The sequence below is a fragment of the Limulus polyphemus genome, unplaced genomic scaffold (assembly GCF_000517525.1).
Source record: "Limulus polyphemus unplaced genomic scaffold, Limulus_polyphemus-2.1.2 Scaffold2501, whole genome shotgun sequence".
Taxonomy (NCBI): domain Eukaryota; kingdom Metazoa; phylum Arthropoda; class Merostomata; order Xiphosura; family Limulidae; genus Limulus; species Limulus polyphemus.
The window spans coordinates 117,086-137,550 of NW_013668111.1; the positions used below are offsets into that span (position 1 = coordinate 117,086).

The 20,465-nt window shown below is 31.9% G+C and overlaps 2 protein-coding genes across 2 annotated transcripts; one reads left to right on the forward strand and one right to left on the reverse strand.

Moving 5' to 3' along the window:
* Positions 1-1,869: 1,869 nt before the first annotated feature.
* Positions 1,870-4,944, forward strand: LOC106467139 (endoribonuclease LACTB2-like). The gene is made up of 3 exons (XM_022395275.1): positions 1,870-2,146; positions 4,201-4,364; positions 4,790-4,944. Exons 1-3 carry the CDS (start codon positions 2,025-2,027, stop codon positions 4,912-4,914), a joined length of 411 nt encoding a protein of 136 aa, XP_022250983.1. The 5' UTR covers positions 1,870-2,024; the 3' UTR covers positions 4,915-4,944.
* A 6,341-nt stretch (positions 4,945-11,285) lies between these two features.
* Positions 11,286-19,411, reverse strand: LOC106467140 (endoribonuclease LACTB2-like). Its single transcript, XM_022395273.1, has 4 exons — positions 19,340-19,411; positions 18,507-18,692; positions 14,205-14,429; positions 11,286-11,423 (listed from the first exon to the last, which is right to left on the reverse strand). The coding sequence occupies exons 1-4, from the start codon at positions 19,409-19,411 to the stop codon at positions 11,301-11,303; spliced, it is 606 nt and encodes a 201-aa protein (XP_022250981.1). The 3' UTR covers positions 11,286-11,300.
* Positions 19,412-20,465: the final 1,054 nt, after the last annotated feature.

Below are 20,465 nucleotides of genomic sequence, written 5' to 3' on the forward strand. Positions count from 1 at the left end.
TCTGACAGACTCTTAAATAACTAGTTTCAAATTGAAGTTCAATACCATAAGAAAAATATGGACAAAAATGAACTGATAAGCAACTTACAGAGGTACATCATACATGATAAATCTAGTCCCAAGTACCTCTCTTCCCTAAATATCATTAATAAAAAACTCAACAGGCCACATAGTGTTAGGCAAACAAAATTTTGTATGCAGACGTAGCTTTATTTTAAAAGGGTCTTTATATGAAAATGGAATTACGTGTGTATAAGCGCACAATGTGAGACTATGTTGTGTGCACAGAACTGAAAGTGCAATCGTACATTAGTGAAGGATGGTGAAAGTATATGAGCTAATATTAGCTCATGAAAAAGGTATATCATACCAAAACAATTGCGGATATTTGTCACTATATTAAAATACCGTGAGCAACGTAACAAAGTAAGAAGGTGTTACCTAAAAATAAGTGAATATGAAATAACAAAGTAATAGAGTATACACCTATTCTCCGGCAGGGAGGAACATGTCAACAAAACACTTGACCTTCCCAGGTCCTAAAACAAACCAACACCCCGACCCAGAAGTTTCGCGAGCAAGATTAGTGCCAGTTCACGTTAAACACGAACCATTTAGAGAGTAGTGTTTACTCCATTGTTTAGAACGTTGGGATTTGGAGCTGTGAGGGTGAAATCAAATCAGAATCTTGGTTTTCACATCTAATCTATTTAGATATTGTTTAAGGTGATACTTAACTTGAGGTAGTTACTTTGGAGTTTTCTTTAACCGTTTTCTTTTCACTGAATTCAACTTGCAAGGGGGGACCTACACGCACAAACAAGAGCTTTATTGTTTGTTATAGTCATCATCATCTCTTGCCAATACCATTCACAAACATAAACACACAAACGATGAGTTGTCTTATTGTTAATTGTATTGCGGTGCATTGTATTACCTTTTAAACTGCGAAAGTGTTCTTAAATATTTGTTGAGTAAACTTGTGTCCTGTCTCTTTTGTCACGATCCAACCGTTATTACTCGAAGGGAAACATGAATCAAAACCTGAGATCCTCCTATTGTTATCAGTCCTAACTTCTCTGGTCTATTGGTTATCCGAGAAATCACATATTGATGCAATAGTAAACGTTATTAATGGAAACATAATTCAAAGAAATAAAAAATGCTTATTTACCAAATAGTTTAAAATGCAACTAAATACTAATGCAATATTCTAAAGGGGTCGTTAGCAAAATTATCAATACTATCGCAAATGTGCAAAGATTAATATTGTTTTCTATACACTACCATCCCAAACTGAAAATGGGTATTTCAAAAATATCGGAGAGTGAAGAGCAGTGTTCCTAAAACATAGAAGTCTAAAAGAAATTACAAGAGCACTTGTATCCTACTAGGGGCTTTCCTCTAAATACATCTTGTTTATATTAGTAAACGTAGTATTAATAGTGTACTTTATTTCGAACGATAATAAAGCTCTACTAGTCTTAAATTTGTTTAGTAATAATAAGTTAATTGTATAGCTTGCAAACATTTTTTTTTTACTTTTATTACTTATATGCTGTTAAGCACAAAGCTACACAATGAGCTATCTGTGCTCTGCTCACTGCAGGTATTTAAACCCTGTTTATAACATTATAAATCTACATATTTACCGCTGTGCCACTAGGGGGCTTTTTTATTTTTATTATATGCTTTACAAACGTATTACTATACAGATAAACTAAAAGTAATTGCTTCTCTGCATTGTACTGTACAAGATAAAACATTAAGAAATAAATCATCTCCATCGAGTTGTTGGATGCAGCGGTGGATATAAGAAATCACTTATGTACCGAGGATCGAATAAAACAAAGTATATTTAAAGCACAACCGCAAAGTCCTTTTTTTAAAAATTAAAACACGTAACTCGACCCATTGCCTCTTCCTTCAAGAGTTCAGTTTATACGCTTGTGATAACGATATAATTATTGACGTGCCCTGAATCGAATTGCATTTCGAATACTAGCAGTAGTTCGATTGTAAACATGTCGTCTGTAATTCCTAGGGTGTCGCAATTATCTCATCGAGTGATTCGTATTTTAGGGTGTAATCCGAGTCCTATGACTCTGCAAGGAACAAACACATATTTAATTGGTACTGGTAAAAAGTAAGCTAATACTTATATTGCAAGAAGTTAATGGTAACTTAAGTTTCTCTATTATTATGTGTGAAAGAAACCTAACGCAGTTGGTTATTAATGAAAAATAGTATTTCATAAGCCTACAACAAGTACTGAAGTATTGCGGGGTCGTAGGTCTCTGCATAACAATAACACGAAGAAAGATTGATTATGTTATATTAAAACAATCTTTGAGCCTCACCACGTTGTTATATTCCATATTGTCATGTCTAGTCACGCTTTGTTTAACTTTATGGCCTTAACAGTGCAGTAACCATGCAGCATAATTTTCATTGCAAAAGTTCTGTCGTAAGACTCTCATGTCCAGAGCACACCGTTATTTGCAGGCTTTCATAATGTCTAGTGTACTAGACGTACAGCTCCCATCATCTGTTTCAAAAGCCTGACTGCACAGAAATCCATAGGTATTTCACCCAGCAATTTAACTAGCATAGCTTCATATATAATAGCATGATACTGATTACACATTTCATTGTCCATTTCTTCAGATATGCATTGGTTGAGTGTTTTTTATGACTGAAAGTGAAAGATTATTTTGATGAACCCATACTCTGTTATCCTCATTTTCAGATGGAGACCCTTCTTAATTATGTTGCTTACTGTTGCCTGGGTCATATGGGTGGCTTTTGCCATTGAACATCAACTATGGTAACCGTGAAACACGGTTACTATAGTTGATGTATGACTTGTTGCAGGTCTCTTTCTGAATGTTCCTGGTGACCCAAGTTGATCCATATTATTTTGTTTCCAATGACATTAAGTCCAAAGGATATCCCATTCTTGTAAATTCTAAATCCTTGATATGAACACATCTTTATGATCTGAGTGTATGAATATTTTTCCTCAAAAAGGGCTGTTACATACCCTTCCCAAAAGCATGCTATATCCAGTGCCTACAACAGTACATGCCCCTTCTGCCCAATTCCAGGGCAATTCAGGGTGGTTGGGGTACAAGAACACAGTAGTGGTTGAGATGTTATTTATATTAGCAAATTGCTTGAACAACAACTGTTGCATTGTAAACTAGATCAGTTCTGTGAAGTGTAATTTTTACATTAATACTAATTAGAATTATATTATTATTTTTATCATAAGGATAATTGTTAAATTATATTATGGATTTAGGATTAAACTAAATCAGAGTGTGGTAGTTTAAACTTGAATATTGACTTAAGTTAAAGAAGTGGAATATTTTACCACAGTGTGGACACACAGTGTTGGTTATAATATCTAATATATATATAATTTTATTTTTCATCACTTGTAATTTAATGTTTTGTTTATTATATTAATTATTAACAGTAAGACAAATCTTCAATCAACTTAGTAAATTAGGCTAACCTAATCCTCTTGAGCTGGCCAAGTAATGAAACAATACATTTTAATCATTATAAGTAATACAGTTTGAACATTAGTATTTTTGATAACAGTAAGACAAACCTTCAATCAACTTTGTAAATGTACTGTAAATTCATTATTATATGCTAACTTGGATATAATTATTGTAATAATATGGAATAAGTGAAAAGCAACTTAGTATAAACAAGGCCCTCCGACCACATGAGTTTTGAAACAAATTAGTTACCAGGATTTCAAGACCAGGTTTGACTCGGGACATCCAATTTATACTAGTTTTTGGAGCCCACGCTCTACCAATAGACATATCAGGTCTTTGGGAAGCTTTCCCTTCTGTTTAAATATATATTTTTAAATTATTCATGCTTTATAATATTATGAATTGGTATCATGATAGAGTTCGTAAGACTTCATTGAGTGAGAACATAGAAAATTATTTTCTTTTGATGGTTAAGACCATTGTCAAATGTAAAACAATAAACATGTTATTTAAGTGCTGTACTGGCAAAAAGCTTACATACTTCTGATGAATATAATGTTATGAAAATAATAATAATGCAAATTTAACAGACTGTTTTAAATAAGGATAAACTTAATATATGAAAGATATTAAGGAGTGATATTTGAAATCTTAATTATGTTGCTTTTATCATCACCATCACCAGGCGAATTCTTCTTGATACTGGAGATACTGGTTTTCCAGAATACATTAATCTGTTACAGCAGGAGCTTTCAGAGAAAAGCGTTGCTCTGCAGGAAATAGTAGTGAGCCATTGGCATCATGACCATGTAGGAGGAATTGTTGACATCTTCAGAGATATAAAACCAGGTTTTGTCATTTAAATAACTGTTTTTTATCAAGTTATATTTAATTAATTCTGTTGACTTTGTTTTTATTAGTTTTTTTTATGTATTTAAGTATTATTGTGGTACATAATTATTGCTAGTGGAACTGGATACTATTAAATGATTTTACTTGAACTACCAATGAAACATTTCAGCTCTATGTTTTACTGCTTATAGTTGATCTAGGAAATTTGGCCCTCAGAATTTTTTAACTAATAAACATAGATTATCAGAAAAACAAACTGGCAGCACATATGTTCTCTGTGAATTAGTTGTGCATTACAAATAAATGTACATGCATGTTTAAATCAATTGTTTTTGTTATCTGTAGGGGTAAGAATCAGTTGTTGATATCTGTAGAGAAACTCATCTTCATAAATCAAAATTACATGTTGCTTTTCACTAAAGGCTGTAAAGTTCTGAAATTGCCTCCTGCTTCCGAGAAGAAAGATGACAAACCGGCTGAAAATATAGATTATACATATCTGAAAGATGGTGACAAGCTGAAAACAGAAGGTGCTACCCTGCGGTAAGCCTTAGTGCAAAATGTTGTCTATATAGAGTATATGTATATGTAGCAGCTTTTATGTAATAAACAGAGTCTGGGCACTTTATTAGAAATCATGTACCTGTTTTAATCTTGGGCCTGTCCTGAGCTGCGAGTGAAAATTAGGTTGATCACATGATGTGCCAGGTCATTCATGCAGCATTATAAATGACTGGGAAAAGATATGGAGGGAGACAATGTTACAGCATTCAGAGAAACCATGATAGTAGGTGGTGGCACAGTGGTCAACACAGTTTTGTGGGTAAGAAATCAGTCATTCAAGTTTATCAAAATTATAAAACATTGTATAAAATGTCTGATGTAAGGGGGACTTCTGACCACAAACACTTAAGGAAGAGGAGAAAGGCAGTTAGACAGGATGGGAAAGCCCATTTATCAAAAAGTACACCAACCGACAATCCACACCCATCTCCAGCCGTACCTTGCAAAGAATGTTGTAACAAATAGCACCTGGCAGTAGGAGACCAGTACATAAAGTAGTGAACTCAGCTACAAACAAGAAAAAATACCTTCAGTGGTGTAAAGAGGATAAACATTGGACTAATAAAAGGTGATGTATGCATTTTTGGCATACACTGGTCCCTGTAGAAGGAAGATTAAATGCTACAACTTATTCAGCATCATTTCTGATCAAGAGCATCCAGAGATGCCTCAGGTGTACCCTGATGGGGATGGCTATATCAGAGATGAGACTGCTTCCATTCACCATACCAAATTGTTTGAAGAACATGAAGACTTTGGATATTTACCATGGCCATCACAGTTTCTGGATCTCAATCCAATTTCCCATCTGTGGGATGAACTTGGAACAGACATATGGCATCACTATCCAGGGGGTAATACATAACATGAATTTGAGTGGAGGTAATCGAGCGCAAACAAAGCAAGTTTCCACGTAGTAGTAGAAACTTGCCGAGAATTTGAGCTGGGGGTTTTAAGGGGGCGCTTAAAGCAAAGAAGACGAATAGATACTTTTAAATTTTATGTTATGTGAATCTACTCAGATGTACTCAAAGGCAGTAACTGCTCCCAAATTTAACATGTAATAACCCCTACTATCTTCTGCCTACCTTGCATCGTTAATGTGTACAATATTAATGACTGAATGGGAGGGAAAACCCACAGTATACCTTCTAGCATCTTATGGATTCTATACCACATTGTATCATGGCTGTTATTTGGGCAAATGGTGACCCAACCCATTATTAGGTAAAGTTTTTAATAAAGTAGTCAGACCCTGTGTGTGTTATATATATATATATATACACACATATAAAATATAGGCAACAACATAACAAAAGGTGTTTTATATGAACTTGTAAAACAACATTGTCATGTTTTTCTAGAACATACTCTGTTTCGTCTGTATTTATAATAAGCTTTGCTACTGATCTGTTTCTACTATGAAAATAACCTAGAATTTGCTTTACTAATAATAATTTGTTCTACTCATGGGAATAATATAGCTACTGTTCTGTGTACTCCTTAAGGTATTCTACAAATGAATCTGTAGTATTTATTTTCTTTTTTTTAAGTATGCTAAAGGTAAGCAAAATGAAAATTATCTTAGCATGTTAGTAGATAAGTCACTGAAATCGTTAAATCAATTAGGCCTCACTTGGTAGATTTTAGTCTATACCTAAGAAGGGATTTTAACTTATTAGAAACAGTTCAGAGGAGGGCTTCAAGGATGATTCTGGGGTAGAATGGTTATTTAATAGGAATAGGTTCAAATCTCTTATCTTATTTTACCTTGAGAACAGAATGGTAAGAAGTAATCTTATTCAAGCTTCAAATACTGCCCAGGGCATTACTGTCCAGACAATATAACAAGATAATACAAGTTTAAGGTTTGGAAATAGAGAGGCTGAAATAAGGATTTGTTAGTCATCAGCTGTAGTGAAGGCTCACACTTTTTAAAAGCTTCAGAGTAGGATCAGTAATGAAGAGAGTATTTAAATTTTAACTTTCCTCAAAAGTGGGTGTACAAAGACATCCTTGAAGGACCAAATGGTCTCTAGTTTTCCATATGTTATCTCGTTTACTAATTCAGTATGTCTCATTCTTAAAAAAATTAAGTCTTGGTTAAATGAAGTTAACGATAATGTGACTTAGAAGGTTTGAAGATTTCTCATTGGGACTATGAAAAGAAAATAACGAATAGACTGATTTCTTTATCAAAACTTAGTTTATCGTTATGTGTATGGCAGCAGGTCAAAGTGCTTATGGCCCGTTTTACATAGTTACATTCAAAATTAAAAACTTTATTAACAATTTATGTTATGAAATTTGCATAAAAATGTAGTTTACAATTGAAATTTTTACCTTATCTAATTTTAATTTCTTAATTTCAAAAGCAGATGTGTAAGAAAATTGTTAATATTTAATTCTGTGATTCTCTGATTTTCTCCATTTCTTTCTAAGGCTGTCAGAGAGTCCAACCGATCAGAAACTCAAACTGTAGGTATTGATAGGTCGTAACATAAAATCTAAACCACCCATCTTCTTAAGTTAGTGAAATACAAATAAATTTGTAACACCAACCGTTGAAGCCGCTCCCATCTTGTCATAGCTTTGAACAAAGCTATATGTATCAAATGTCCTTCATTTATAACCAATAGAAAGAATTTTGTCCAATAGAAGGACCTGCTAAAGGTTATTTGTTTTTCATGTGGATTTCTAGACAGTTCACTTCTGATTGTTTATATATATGTTATTGTCAAGCTTCAAGTGGCCAATGAGATTTTTTTAAACTACTTGTAGCTCAGCTAGAAAGTCAGTTAAATTAGACTAGTTTTAGGACATTCTGTATTATGTGCATGATACTGAGATAATTTTTTCTAAATTTCTTATTTAAAATAAGCATTTAAAATATTTTTGGCTACCAACGTCTTCATAAAAAGGTAGGCCTACAGTGCTTTGTTAGCAGTAAAAAAACTGAAGTCCAGAGAAGTAAGTACTAAATTTTTTTTGTTTTTTTAAAGGAATTTTTGTATTTATTATTATAAAAGTAACTAAAGTGTAAAAATTATAAACTTATTAGATTATATAAAGAAACTTAATTGAAACAAAAATTAATTAAAATTTCTCATGACAGTAAATATTGTAGCACATTCTGTGAACAAGGTGTATTTGTAATTCATTCATGTAGTGCTTCTAACTTCATCATTTTCTTACACAAGCTATCAGTTGTGATAAATGGTTTTCAGTGTATTCTGAGTAGGTTTGAGTGCAGCTATAAAGAAATAAAACTAAATTCACCCAGATTTGGAAAGTCTGTTAGCATAAGAATAAAGAGTGTGTAATTGTCTGTTACAATATGCAGTCATTCTAGAAAGAAAAGGGTGTAATTTAGATTTTTTTTTGCATTTTTCAACTTCTACACTACAGTGCTGATTTTGCTACAGTTAGTATTAGGTTAAAGAAAATAATACTTTTTCACACATATATGTATATATCACACTAGTTGGTAAAAATACAGAATATTAAGTTTTAATAGACAAAAAAAAAGAAGTGAAATAAGCTATTGTTAATACTGGTGGACTAGGACTTTTTTTTCAAAATCATAAACATTATTGTAAAAGTTCTTGTGTTTATTTGTACTGTAAAAACAAAAGTTAATTATTGATAATAACGTATAAAGTATTTTAATAGAAGCATTATAAATAAAAGGATCACTGCTAAAGAGTTAAAATATTTCTAGTGTTTTCATTCTTCAAAGACAAGGCTAGTTTCCTAACCTGAGTAATTTTTTATTATAAGTGGGGAAAATACATCTTTAAATCCTATTGTTTTTGAAGACTTTATTTAAAATGTGATTTATCCTAAAACTTTGAAAAACTTGTGTAAGAAATTGATAGATGCTGTAAAAAGTAATTCAAAAGTTATGGAATGCAGATTAAATTCCTGTTGATTGGAAAACTACTAATGCAGTCCTTCTTCTTTTTTGAAAAGTGGCTAAATGAAGAATTTGAGAAATCAGTGATTTATTTATTGCATGATTAAGGTTTTTATTTGGAATCTAGTAGCATAGAACATCTTGAAAGCTCTTGAAAGCTGAAAATAATTCTCAGCATGGTTTTATAAAGGGAGATTTAACTTCACTAAACTCTTGAAAACTGAAAATAATTCTCAGCATGGTTTTATAAAGGGAGGTTTAACTTCACTAAACTCTTGAAAACTGAAAATAATTCTCAGCGTGGTTTTATAAAGGGAGCTTTAGCTTCACTAAACTCTTGAAAACTGAAAATAATTCTCAGCATGGTTTTTATAAAGGGAGGTTTAGCTTCACTAAACTCTCGAAAACTGAAAATAATTCTCAGCATGGGTTTTATAAAGGGAGGTTTAGCTTCACTAAACTCTTGAAAACTGAAAATAATTCTCAGCATGGTTTTATAAAGGGTAGTTTAACTTCACTAAACTCTTGAAAACTGAAAATAATTCTCAGCATGGTTTTATAAAGGGAGGTTTAGCTTCACTAAACTCTTGAAAACTGAAAATAATTCTCAGCATGGTTTATAAAGGGATATACACTTCACTCATGAAATTGAGACTAATAACTATATTCCCTTTCTGGATGTTCTTGTAAACCATGATACTAAAGGATTTTCAACTTCTGTCTATCTTAAAAACTCATTTACTGGCTTTCTTACTCAGTTTGACAGTTTTATACCCTTCTCTTTCAAACGCAATCTTATTCTCTTTCTACTAAATAGAGCCTACAATCTTACCTCATCCTATTTAGCCCTTTACAAAGAAATTAATTCCATACAAAACAATCTATTTCAAAATGGCTACCCTATGCATTTCTTGGAGAAAATAACTTCCTCATTCCTAACTAATTTGTTTGTAAAACCACCCAAACATCCCTTATACACCTGCTTACCATATCTCGGGAAGCAGAGCTCCCTTATCACAAAACAGATGAAAAAATTATGTAACACTTACTATCCCCAAATTGACCTGAAAGTCATTATGAAACCCAACTTTAGACCAAAAAATGTTTTTTGCTTCACAGATCATTTGCCATCTGTCCGTTGTTCACATCTCGTCTACTTATACATGTGTAGAGACTGTAAGGCCTCCTATATTGGTGAAACCAACGTCACCTTAAAGTATGAGCATGTGAACACATGGGCATATCTATAAAAACTGGAAAAAAGGTTACAAACCCTCCCAACTCCGTTATCTTTCAACACAATACAGAAACAGGAGATCCGATTTCTCTGTCAAACTTTAAAATTCTTTCAACAGCCAAACATGATACTGAAATTCTTATAAAAGAATCATTATACATAAAAACTTTCCTTCCGTCCCTAAATAATACACAATCTTCACTGGATTTAAAGTTATTTTAACTATTGCATGTGTCCCACATTTTATTTTCTCGTGTTATAATTCTATATTCAAATTGTGTATTTCATATGTATATATTTCTGTTGTAATTAGAAATATTGTTTGTTTGTTTTGTACCTCTACATTACTGATGATGGATATACGATGATTCCAAAACGTTTAATAAATGCTTCCTATTATTGTGTTCATGTTTTATTTTATTGTTAAGCTACATTTTTCGGAAAATGAGTCGATTACTAATACAAATACTATGAAAATTTCAAATCTTATAAATCTGTTTTATATTAGTGTAAATATTTAAAACTAACAAAGCTCACAGTTGAATTACTCAGCTCAAAAAAAACAAATAACTGAAAGTGAATTTGTAAACGGTATGCACAATACAAATGATGTTTAGAAAATGAGATCAAAGCTTGACTAGTTTATAATTATCTTGAAATAAGAAAGGATTGACAGGATCAGGGTTAGTATTAAAGTGGTATCCCATTGAAATGTACAGAAAAAAAAATATTCTGATGACAATTTGAAGTCAATGGGATCAATTGAAACAAAATGGTAGACATTCACACTTTGTCCAGGGGTAGCTGTTGTGTACAAAAAATATTTTTGTATGTATAAATAAGGTTCTTATAAAAAGCCATTTCAGCATGTCCACTCTGACTATAAAATAATTCAACGTAGATCATGATTCTATGTGAATATTTTGACTTTTTGCAGTATTATTTCTGAAAAAAAAAACAACAGAGAAAAACTCTACAACTGACTAAAAGTGCAAAAACAAAACAAATGAGGTAGAATGATATAGTAGCATTAATATGATAAATCAGATGATTTATCATTTGTTGTGAAAGCCCATACTAAAACAAAACAAAACGGCTTAAATCATAATTTCTATTAAATCTTCAGTTCTCCATAATTCTTTGCATATATGGCAATTTATACAGTCTTGATAACAAACATGAACACATTACATCATGTTTCTCTTTCGCCAAAGTGTTAGAAAAATATGATTTCAGTACTTTCAAAACTCAACTTACCCACTTTCTTTTCTTTCACCAATTTTGAAAGATGATGAATAACATTGTTTTCGGCTGCTACGTGCAAGTGCTCGGGAGTGTCCTGTGAAAAATATAAACATCCATAGATAAGAACTAGGCTATACATGAAAGATGTACTTATAATATACTGTACAAAAAAACAAAACCAAAAACGATTACCTGTATACCAACTTGCATGAGCAACAAAAAATATGGTCGTGAGTTGGTTTGTCAACAAAATACAAAGAAAAAAAACACTTTAGAAAATATAATTAGCACAGTAAATGTTAAAAATATAAGTAAAACTTAAGTAATATAATTTGGTCTTTCATTTTTTTTAGTTTTCATATTTTATCTGTCTTATGGTTTAATATATCTTCCATTAGATATATACATATATATGTTATTGTCACATTTCTGTGTTACATGTATTTTATGCAAAGATGAGAACAACAAATGAATCTTTTGCCTGTTCCTGGATCCCAGCCCATAAACTTAATGTAGAGACTACTTAGTTCTCTGGAATCTAGAGATGTCTAGTTGCTCTCTGATTCATTCTAAGCCATTTTGGGGCACTATATATTCATATTATTTACTACTAGGTTGGTCAGTAAACATTGAGCTTTGTCTAACTTCTGTTACTTTAACTCATGTTGCAATGATCAAAAGCACAGATCAGTTAACATAAAAACTTGTTATTGTATGAAATATTTAGACAGATACTACAGAGAAGTGTCTATAACTACAATGATTAGACCAGTTAAGTACAAAACTGGACATTCCACAAAACAATGAGGCAATACTTGTAAAAATCAGTTTCCATAAGAGTAAATTACTGACCAATACGAGTCTTCTAAAAGACAGATATGTAATATAAGATGTTAATTTATAAACCTGTGCCTACCCTAATACTTTTTTTCAATTATAAAGTAAACTGATGCATGGTCCAATTTGTATGCATTGTGGCAAACATTCTGTCAGTATATTTTGCCTAATAAAGGAACATGATACCATAACAACAGATAATACAGTAGATCTCTGCCCAATTTAGGCTCCATCTAGGTGATTTTATACATAAAAATAATGTATGATGAAAAAAAAATGTTTATTCTATGTAATTCTAAACAAATTGGTGACAAGTAGCAGGGCAAAAGATTTAAAGCCTACCACTATTCTGATTCTTGGGTTTAAAACTTATTACATGTATTAAACCTTCTGATTGTTTAGACTTTTGGTATGTTAAAAAAGCCATTTTTATTGTATTGCGGTTATTGTAAACACAGTGAAACTTGGCAGTTCTTTTATAAAACAAAATATAAAATTTACAGTTTTATAGAATAAAAACTTCACAGAAAAGTTTTAAAATAATGTAGGGTGACAAAAAAAACAGTACAATAATTGTAACTCTTTCTTAAAAAAATCATAATTAAATCCTTTCTAATAATCAAAGCTGAAATTTCATAAAAATATATTTAATTTGTAGGAGCTACATGATCTATAGAAAGGTCATCTATCTCAAGTTTCATCCTATTTTATCAAGTAGTTTTGTTCTTAAATGCAATAAAACCACACAACAAATGTGTCAAAATGACACACCTTGGAATTTTAGGGTTAGATATCTGTATTTCACTTTAGAATAATTCCTTCAAATTATAGGAACAGTTCATAACAATATATTTCTACTTTTAGTATCTTATTGCTTGTGTGAGGTGCGAGATCATAAAAACAGACTCAACAAAAACAGTCTAGTATTTTAACTCATAATTATCTCTTGGAGTTCATGATTTTTTATAAGCAAAACAAATTTTGTATAAACAAAAAATCTATGATAGGGTAGGTAATAAATTGCTCAGACACCTGACATTACACTTACATTTATATAATAATTTAACAGTACAAGATTTATTGAAATTGCTCAAACAACTAGCATTACACTTACATTTACACAATAATTTAACAGTACAAGACTTATTGTATTTCTAGAGACCAATCTCCATTGCTATACATTAATAACTTTATTCATTCTCACAAATTTAGAAATGAAAAAAAAGTGTACCCTTTTATTAGCAAACTATCATATGCATAAAACAACAATACTATAGAGAAAATTGTTTAAAACACCTTTTGAGTCACACGTTATTGAACATATTACATTGTTTAAAACACCTTTTGAGTCGTACGTTATTGAACATATTACATTACTATAGTAGAGAACTGCTAATACTGCTAAATATTTACATACATTCTTTGGATATCTCATAAATACCTTATTGAAAGTACCAGTAATGAAGCTGAAAGCCCATAGAATAAACTTGGTTTCACTGAACTTGTATGTTCAAGTTCAAATTTCGTGCAAAGCTATATGAGGGCTATTTGTACTAGCAGTCCCTAATTTAGAAGTGAAAGACTAGAGTGAAGGCAGCTAGTCATCACCACCCACTGCCAACAAATAGTGGGATTGACCATCACATTATAGCACCCCTATGGCTGAAAGGGCAAACATGTTTGGTGAGACAGGGAAATGAACCTGTAAACCTCAGATTGAGAGTCAAGCACCCTAATTACCTGGCCATATGCACTTTGAATCATATATGTTGTTTAAAGAATGTCCAGACAGTACAAGCCATTAACAATATTCTAGCTTGGTTGATGTTTACTCCTTATAAGAAAAAAAACAAAAAAACAATAACAACTTGTAATATGAAAGTCCTTCTTGTCATATTAAGACTGCAATTTAACCAGGAGTGCAATACGATAAAAGAGGGAAGAATAAAGAAGTAAAAAAATCATGAAATTCTGTAATATAAATTTAAACATCTGATTACTTATCAATTGGTAAACTAAAAAGTACAGTTTAACTTACTTTATAAATACTCTTTACTAGATCCATAGCTGTTAGTGGTTGTTCACTGCTTTCTTTCAGCTTGTTCAATATTTGAGTTTCTCTCAAATTTCTGTGATGGATGTATTCTGTAATCCGGGCACAAGGATCAGGAATTTCTGGACCATGACCAGGATATATAATTGTTGGTTTCAACTCTAGGATTTTATCTAAAGATTTCATGTAGTTGTACAGGTCCTCAAACACCTATCAAAACATAAACCTTGTGGTAATTATATTAAAATATTACAAACTTGTATTTTAAGTTTTAATTAAAATGAATTAAAATTAAATAAAAACAACAGAAGTATCAAAATGAGCTATATAAATTAAAAACATAACAATTGACTATGTATATAAATGCATCAATGGTAAAACAATATGTGTTACTTTATGCACCAGAAAAAAATACAGATTATAAAAGAGTACAAAAATATGACTTCCCTGAGCTCATTGCTGCATTTTGTTTCCTTAAAATTTTGTAGTGTTACTATAGCAAATAACGTATCTATACAAGAAACAATGTGGCTTTACGTAAGTCAGTTTTAACATTTTCAAAACTAAAATGAATTTTAAATAGCTATTTGCCTCCTGGACAACAACTGTGACACCAATAACCTTAAGAATAATGTAATTTGTCTGAACATGATTACTCCTTTCAGCCAGTAGTTCTTTTCCACACGTCCTACACATGCTAGAAATAGTCCTAGTGCGACTGCAAAACCCATTTCATGGAGAAAGTGGAGGGGGGGGGGGGATTAAATGATCATACAAGATGCGAATGATCCATTTATTACTGTCCATGGGCATGACCCTAGTAATACAGGAATGTGTACCCCAATAACAAAACCCAAAAAAAGGACACACTATTTACAGTGGTGAATATAAATAAGGGCTGGTATTTGGTATGTTTGTCTTGTACGATGAATAGGATTAAACACAGCAGGAATGGGCAGTAGCCTCATCCAAAACAAGACTTTGATGAACATGTTCTCAACCTCAGGAATCTGACAGAAGTGGATAGAGTTTGATCACTCACAGATTGAAAACAATACCCATGAAAGAAAGGAATCGATTGTAGTCATACTTAGAAAAGTGCACAGTGTCTTACTTGGACTGTTGTATAAATACAAAAAAAGAGAAAATATTCAAATGTTTGGATAAAGACAGAAGTTTGGCTAAGACTCTATAAAGTAAGTCCTACTTCTGAAGTAGGAGCCAAGAGAAAATGCAAAAAAAAATGAAGATGGAAAATGTAAACATGGCATTTTTCCAGTACATCAAAAGGAATCACTAAGTCTGGTTAGAGAGAAGTAAAAAATCAGGCTTACCAAGCTTGTTTAGTTTCTAGGCCTATAACTACAGAAACTAGAAAAGGAGAACAAAACAAAGAAGATGAGAAAAGACTATTAAATGCATATTGTATGAATTGAACAAGCTTGTAACTGGATAAGTAACAACTAGGCAAGGTTAAGTTACATTCTCCCATCCAAAGCAATACAAAGAGTAGCTGCAAGTAAGCTACAGTGGAGGTCCTCATCAGGAAGGTTTCTGAGATACCTGAGGTGTTTTATGGAAAATCGACCACAGGGAGAAAAGAATGAAAAGCCTATCCAACCTACAGAAAATAATATGAACCTAGGAAGTTCACACTGAAGACAAAAGATCCTGACTAAGTAGTCTGTTTCCATAAGAAAATACATCCAGGAGCAATCAACTATCCATGGTAGTTTCAGCCACAAGAAACTATAACAGGTTAAGTTATCTATTCTTTCTAAACAAAGGCTTTTACAAGCAACTAAAAACCAACAGAAAACTTTAATATGCTGAAAGCACAACCTGAGCAAGCCAATCAGACATACACAAAAAAAAATTGTGTGGTAAAATATATCCACACTACAAGAAATTTTAGAATCAAATACTCACCTATAAGGAAAGAGAGCATTCGAAGAGTTTCAGTAGGATGAGATTAGGTATATACAATCTGTTTTATCAAATATGTACAAGGTAAATGTCCCATGAAGAGGAGTCTCTATGATTAGATCAGTAAGAGTCAAATGGATTGGAAGCAATACAAACACATGTGGCAGACTTCATAAAATTACAAGACAATGTGTTTCACCAAGCACAAACAACCAAAAACAGAAATGAAATATTTAAATATCAACAGTTTTTTAAATTGACTAGAATGAATTCACTTTTAATCTCGTACATACATATATTCGAGGAACTTCAGAGCCATTTTCCATGCCATGCCACAGCTTTGAAATTTAAGCCTCAATGCCCCAACTTACCTGATAAGCATCATCTACACCTCTGCTAACTAGGCCAACAATAAGTTAGAAAACAGTACTATAATCCATATCTTCTGAGCCAGTAAGCTCACATTGCTAAATGATTGGCCACCAAGGTTTGAGAAATAAATAAAAACACTAAGACAACCTAGGTAAGCTGAAATCAGAGAGACAACATACCTGAGGTAATGTCTGAAAATTGGAAATAACAAACCTCCTTAATAAAACAAAATCGAAAAAGTGCATGAATTCTGTGTTACAATTAAATCCAAAAATTATTAGAAGGTACAGTTTATTATGCAAAATACTACACCAAAAATCAAATTTCAAGACTTGCATTTATCCCCAACTCTTTGGGGGAAAAGGGGATCCTTAGTGGGTAGTGACCAGAATGAGGAGAACACTCAATAGCCACTGGAGGAACTACTTCCTAAATTTTCCCCCTGTAGAAATGAAAGGATTAATCTTCTACATTTGATCAATCTAGTCAGGTTTGTATAACCATGAGGCAGTTTACATAAGCTGATGCATGAAAACTCACAACCCACGGGTAAAATATTATCAACATGAATGGAATCCATTGGGAAAATGTGAACAGCAAATACATAAACAATAAAGCAGGAAGGTGTCCCACTTAATGTTTATTAGCTCCTACAACAACAGAATTCAGAAGTTAGTCAATCACATTATCTGATCCAATCTCATTACTGAATTTAATTAACAAAAAGCAACACAATCAACTGTACAAAAAAAGTGTTTTTTTTTTGTCTTCTGAAAAGCATTGGGAATGTTGCTAATAGAAGAATGTATCTTGTGGTAAGTTTCAGATGTGCCTGTGGTGAAGAAAAAGGGTACATCAAACACAAGCTGTGAGGAGCTTTCTACAAATCATCTAAAACACTCACACACAATGATATTACCCCATCACCCTTCCTGGTTGAGACATCAAAGTCATATCCAAAGTATTCTCAAGATTGCTGTTAAACCAGAATCTGTTTACCATAATTCACCATTCCACGTGATAGCTTTTCTTATGTTTTTTCAATATTCAAGAAACTGAAATACTGTAATGAAAGGCGTAGGGGTTGCTGCCCATCCATAACGTCCAGTGCAGCATGGAGCTTCATGTGCAATGGATGTGCTGCCTTTCAGTTCAAAATTCTAATTAAAATCTACAATGGCGGAATTAATGTTTATTTCACAACCTGTAACAAAAAGTGATTTTAGGCAATCAAGCTGATATTCAATATGTAAACATTTAGCAGGGCCTTTCATTTTTTAACAAATCTCTAATAGTGGAGTTGATATGAGTAAGTAAGTAGAACTGTGTCATAGAGATTTATGTCAACAATACAGTAATTATTAATATTTCCTTTCTGAAGGTCCTTAAATTCTTTTCCTCTTTGCATCTTGATTCCAAATGGTGGTTAATAATGTCCCTTAATCGTTGTACTGCCAACACAGCAGTACACGGAATCCACCTTGCATATTCTGAGGGGACAGATCCATTACTAGCTAAAGGTGTGTTGTATTGATATTTTTGCTGGTACATTGTTTGAAATGAATAAAATTGTTTAATTTGTTTATTTAATTTAAATTGAAGCATTGGAAGTTATTTTTAAAATAAAAAACATGATATTATCAGAAATTTAAGGTTATTATTTTTCTATCAAACTTTGTTAAATTACATAAAATATGACTTAAAACTAATATATTTTGCTAAAGAGTTTATTACCAAAATTTATAGAAAATTATTTTAAGCTATACAGTTACAGGCCAGTAAGAAGTCTTAAAGGAAATATTACACTTTTATTAAAATGAGAGAGAAAAAAAGCTTTAAAGAGTTGAATCATTTAGCTAAAAATAGTAAGTAACATGTAAAACTGTGTCGCAACTTATTCATACCCTTCCAAAATTAATACAGATACCCATGCTTCTTGCAAATTCAATCTTAATTCAAGCATTTGTCTCATATAAAAGATATACATACTGTTGTTCCTTCTCCAAGTATACAATCTCCACTGAATATGGTACTGTCTTCTTCCAACATAAGCACCAAATGGTCTTCTGTGTGACCAGGAGTATGAACTACCCTGAAAGAAAGTATTTTAAAATACTGACAAAAAAGTACATCAAAATTTGTTGATATGTACAAGTAAACTGTCCGATAGTACCACTAAATACTGAGCTATCCTATCTATCTTTGAAGTGAAGGAGGCTAGGTGAGAATGCGTATAAACTATGATAACATTCATAAATTATCAAATTCTCTATTTATCTCATTTTTTAAAATAAAGGGACCACATTAGTAGTTTTCCAATCAACATCCAGCAACTTTTACATTATTATCTGTCAAAGCATCTACCAACTTTTGAGACTAGGTCTTCAAAGTTTTAGATTTTTATCCTGTCATCTAAATAAAACCCATATTTGGTTACAAACAAATCATTCTTTCTTTACAAATTAAATTACAGTTTCTTAATGTAACAATTTTTTTAATTTACTGCAGACAGAAGTAGGTACGATCACACTGGCAGATACAGAGTTTAAAAATATTACAAGAAACTTAAGAATATAAGAGCAAGCAAGATGAGGAAAAGGGCATTTGAAACCATCAGATAAACCAAAGTTAAATGTAACCTTTCAAGTCCATAAAATAATTTTAAAAAAAATTGAAGAGCACACATTACACCAAGAGACAAAGTATTCCAAACTTTTATAGATATTTGAATGCATTGACTTAAAAGTTGGGTACCTTTGCTGTTCAGATATTAAATTACATAATTTATGTTTATTGTCCCTAATATTACAATTACTACTAACAACTTCAGCATTTTGCCAATCAAACATACTTTCTATGGACAGATTACCTAATGCCCTAACAATTTTACTCATCTTTATACAATTATTTCATACTCCATCAAAAAGAAGTGTATACTTCAAATCTATTCATAGCTCAACGTTTTAAAACAAAGTATAATTCTAGTAGGGATTTTTTACACACTCTTATGGTTGCCTGAACTCTTCCTATAACAAGGAGGCTAAAAAATTAACACATTACTTTAAAAACTGACCTTACCAAAGTTCTATACAAGGAAAAAAATAAAGCATTTAAATTCAAAATTTGTAAAACTAGATCCTAAAACTTTAGTACTTTAAAATTCACAGGTTTTAAAAATATACTGTAGAATTCTCTTAGTTCTTTTCACTACATCTAAAGAAGATATAATCAATCACACCTAAATATTTTTAACATCACCTACATTCCTCTTACACAAGTTATTTTCAAATTTACAAAACCTCAAGTACATATTAGAAGTTACAGCCTACTCATTAAGACTATTCAAATATTTCTAAATTGAAAATATGTTAACATCTTAGTGTGATCAGTAAATTTTGGTTACTTATTACTCAAGTATCCAACCACTGATAAAAATCATGGATAACAAAAATCAACATAAACCCTTGAGAAACATCACTATTGATATCTAATCACAATAACACCAATCAGCTTTTCACCACAAAGCCAATTTTCTACTCACAGTATTTTCATCAATTCCACAGAATTTAAAGTTCTATTTAACCTTCAGTTCTACTATCTGAAAGTCTGACATACAACGTTAATCATTTAACAGTGCCTCAATAAAAGTATATACTTTATCAAGTTAGTGAAGCTAAGCCTCCCTTTATAAAACTATGCTGAGAATTATTTTCAGTTTTCAAGAGTTTAGTGAATCTAAACCGGGGTGTTGTGAATTGAGATAATCAATAAAGCGTTGGATATGACCAATATGGTGGAAAATAAGGAAAGTGTCATCAACATACCTTCTGTAGAGAACAGATTTGAAGCTTAGCTGACAGTTGTCAATCCAGTTTTGTTTGTGGTGACACAGAAAAGTGTTGGCCAGTGTAGGACCCAGTGGAGAGCCCATAACAACACCATCTATTT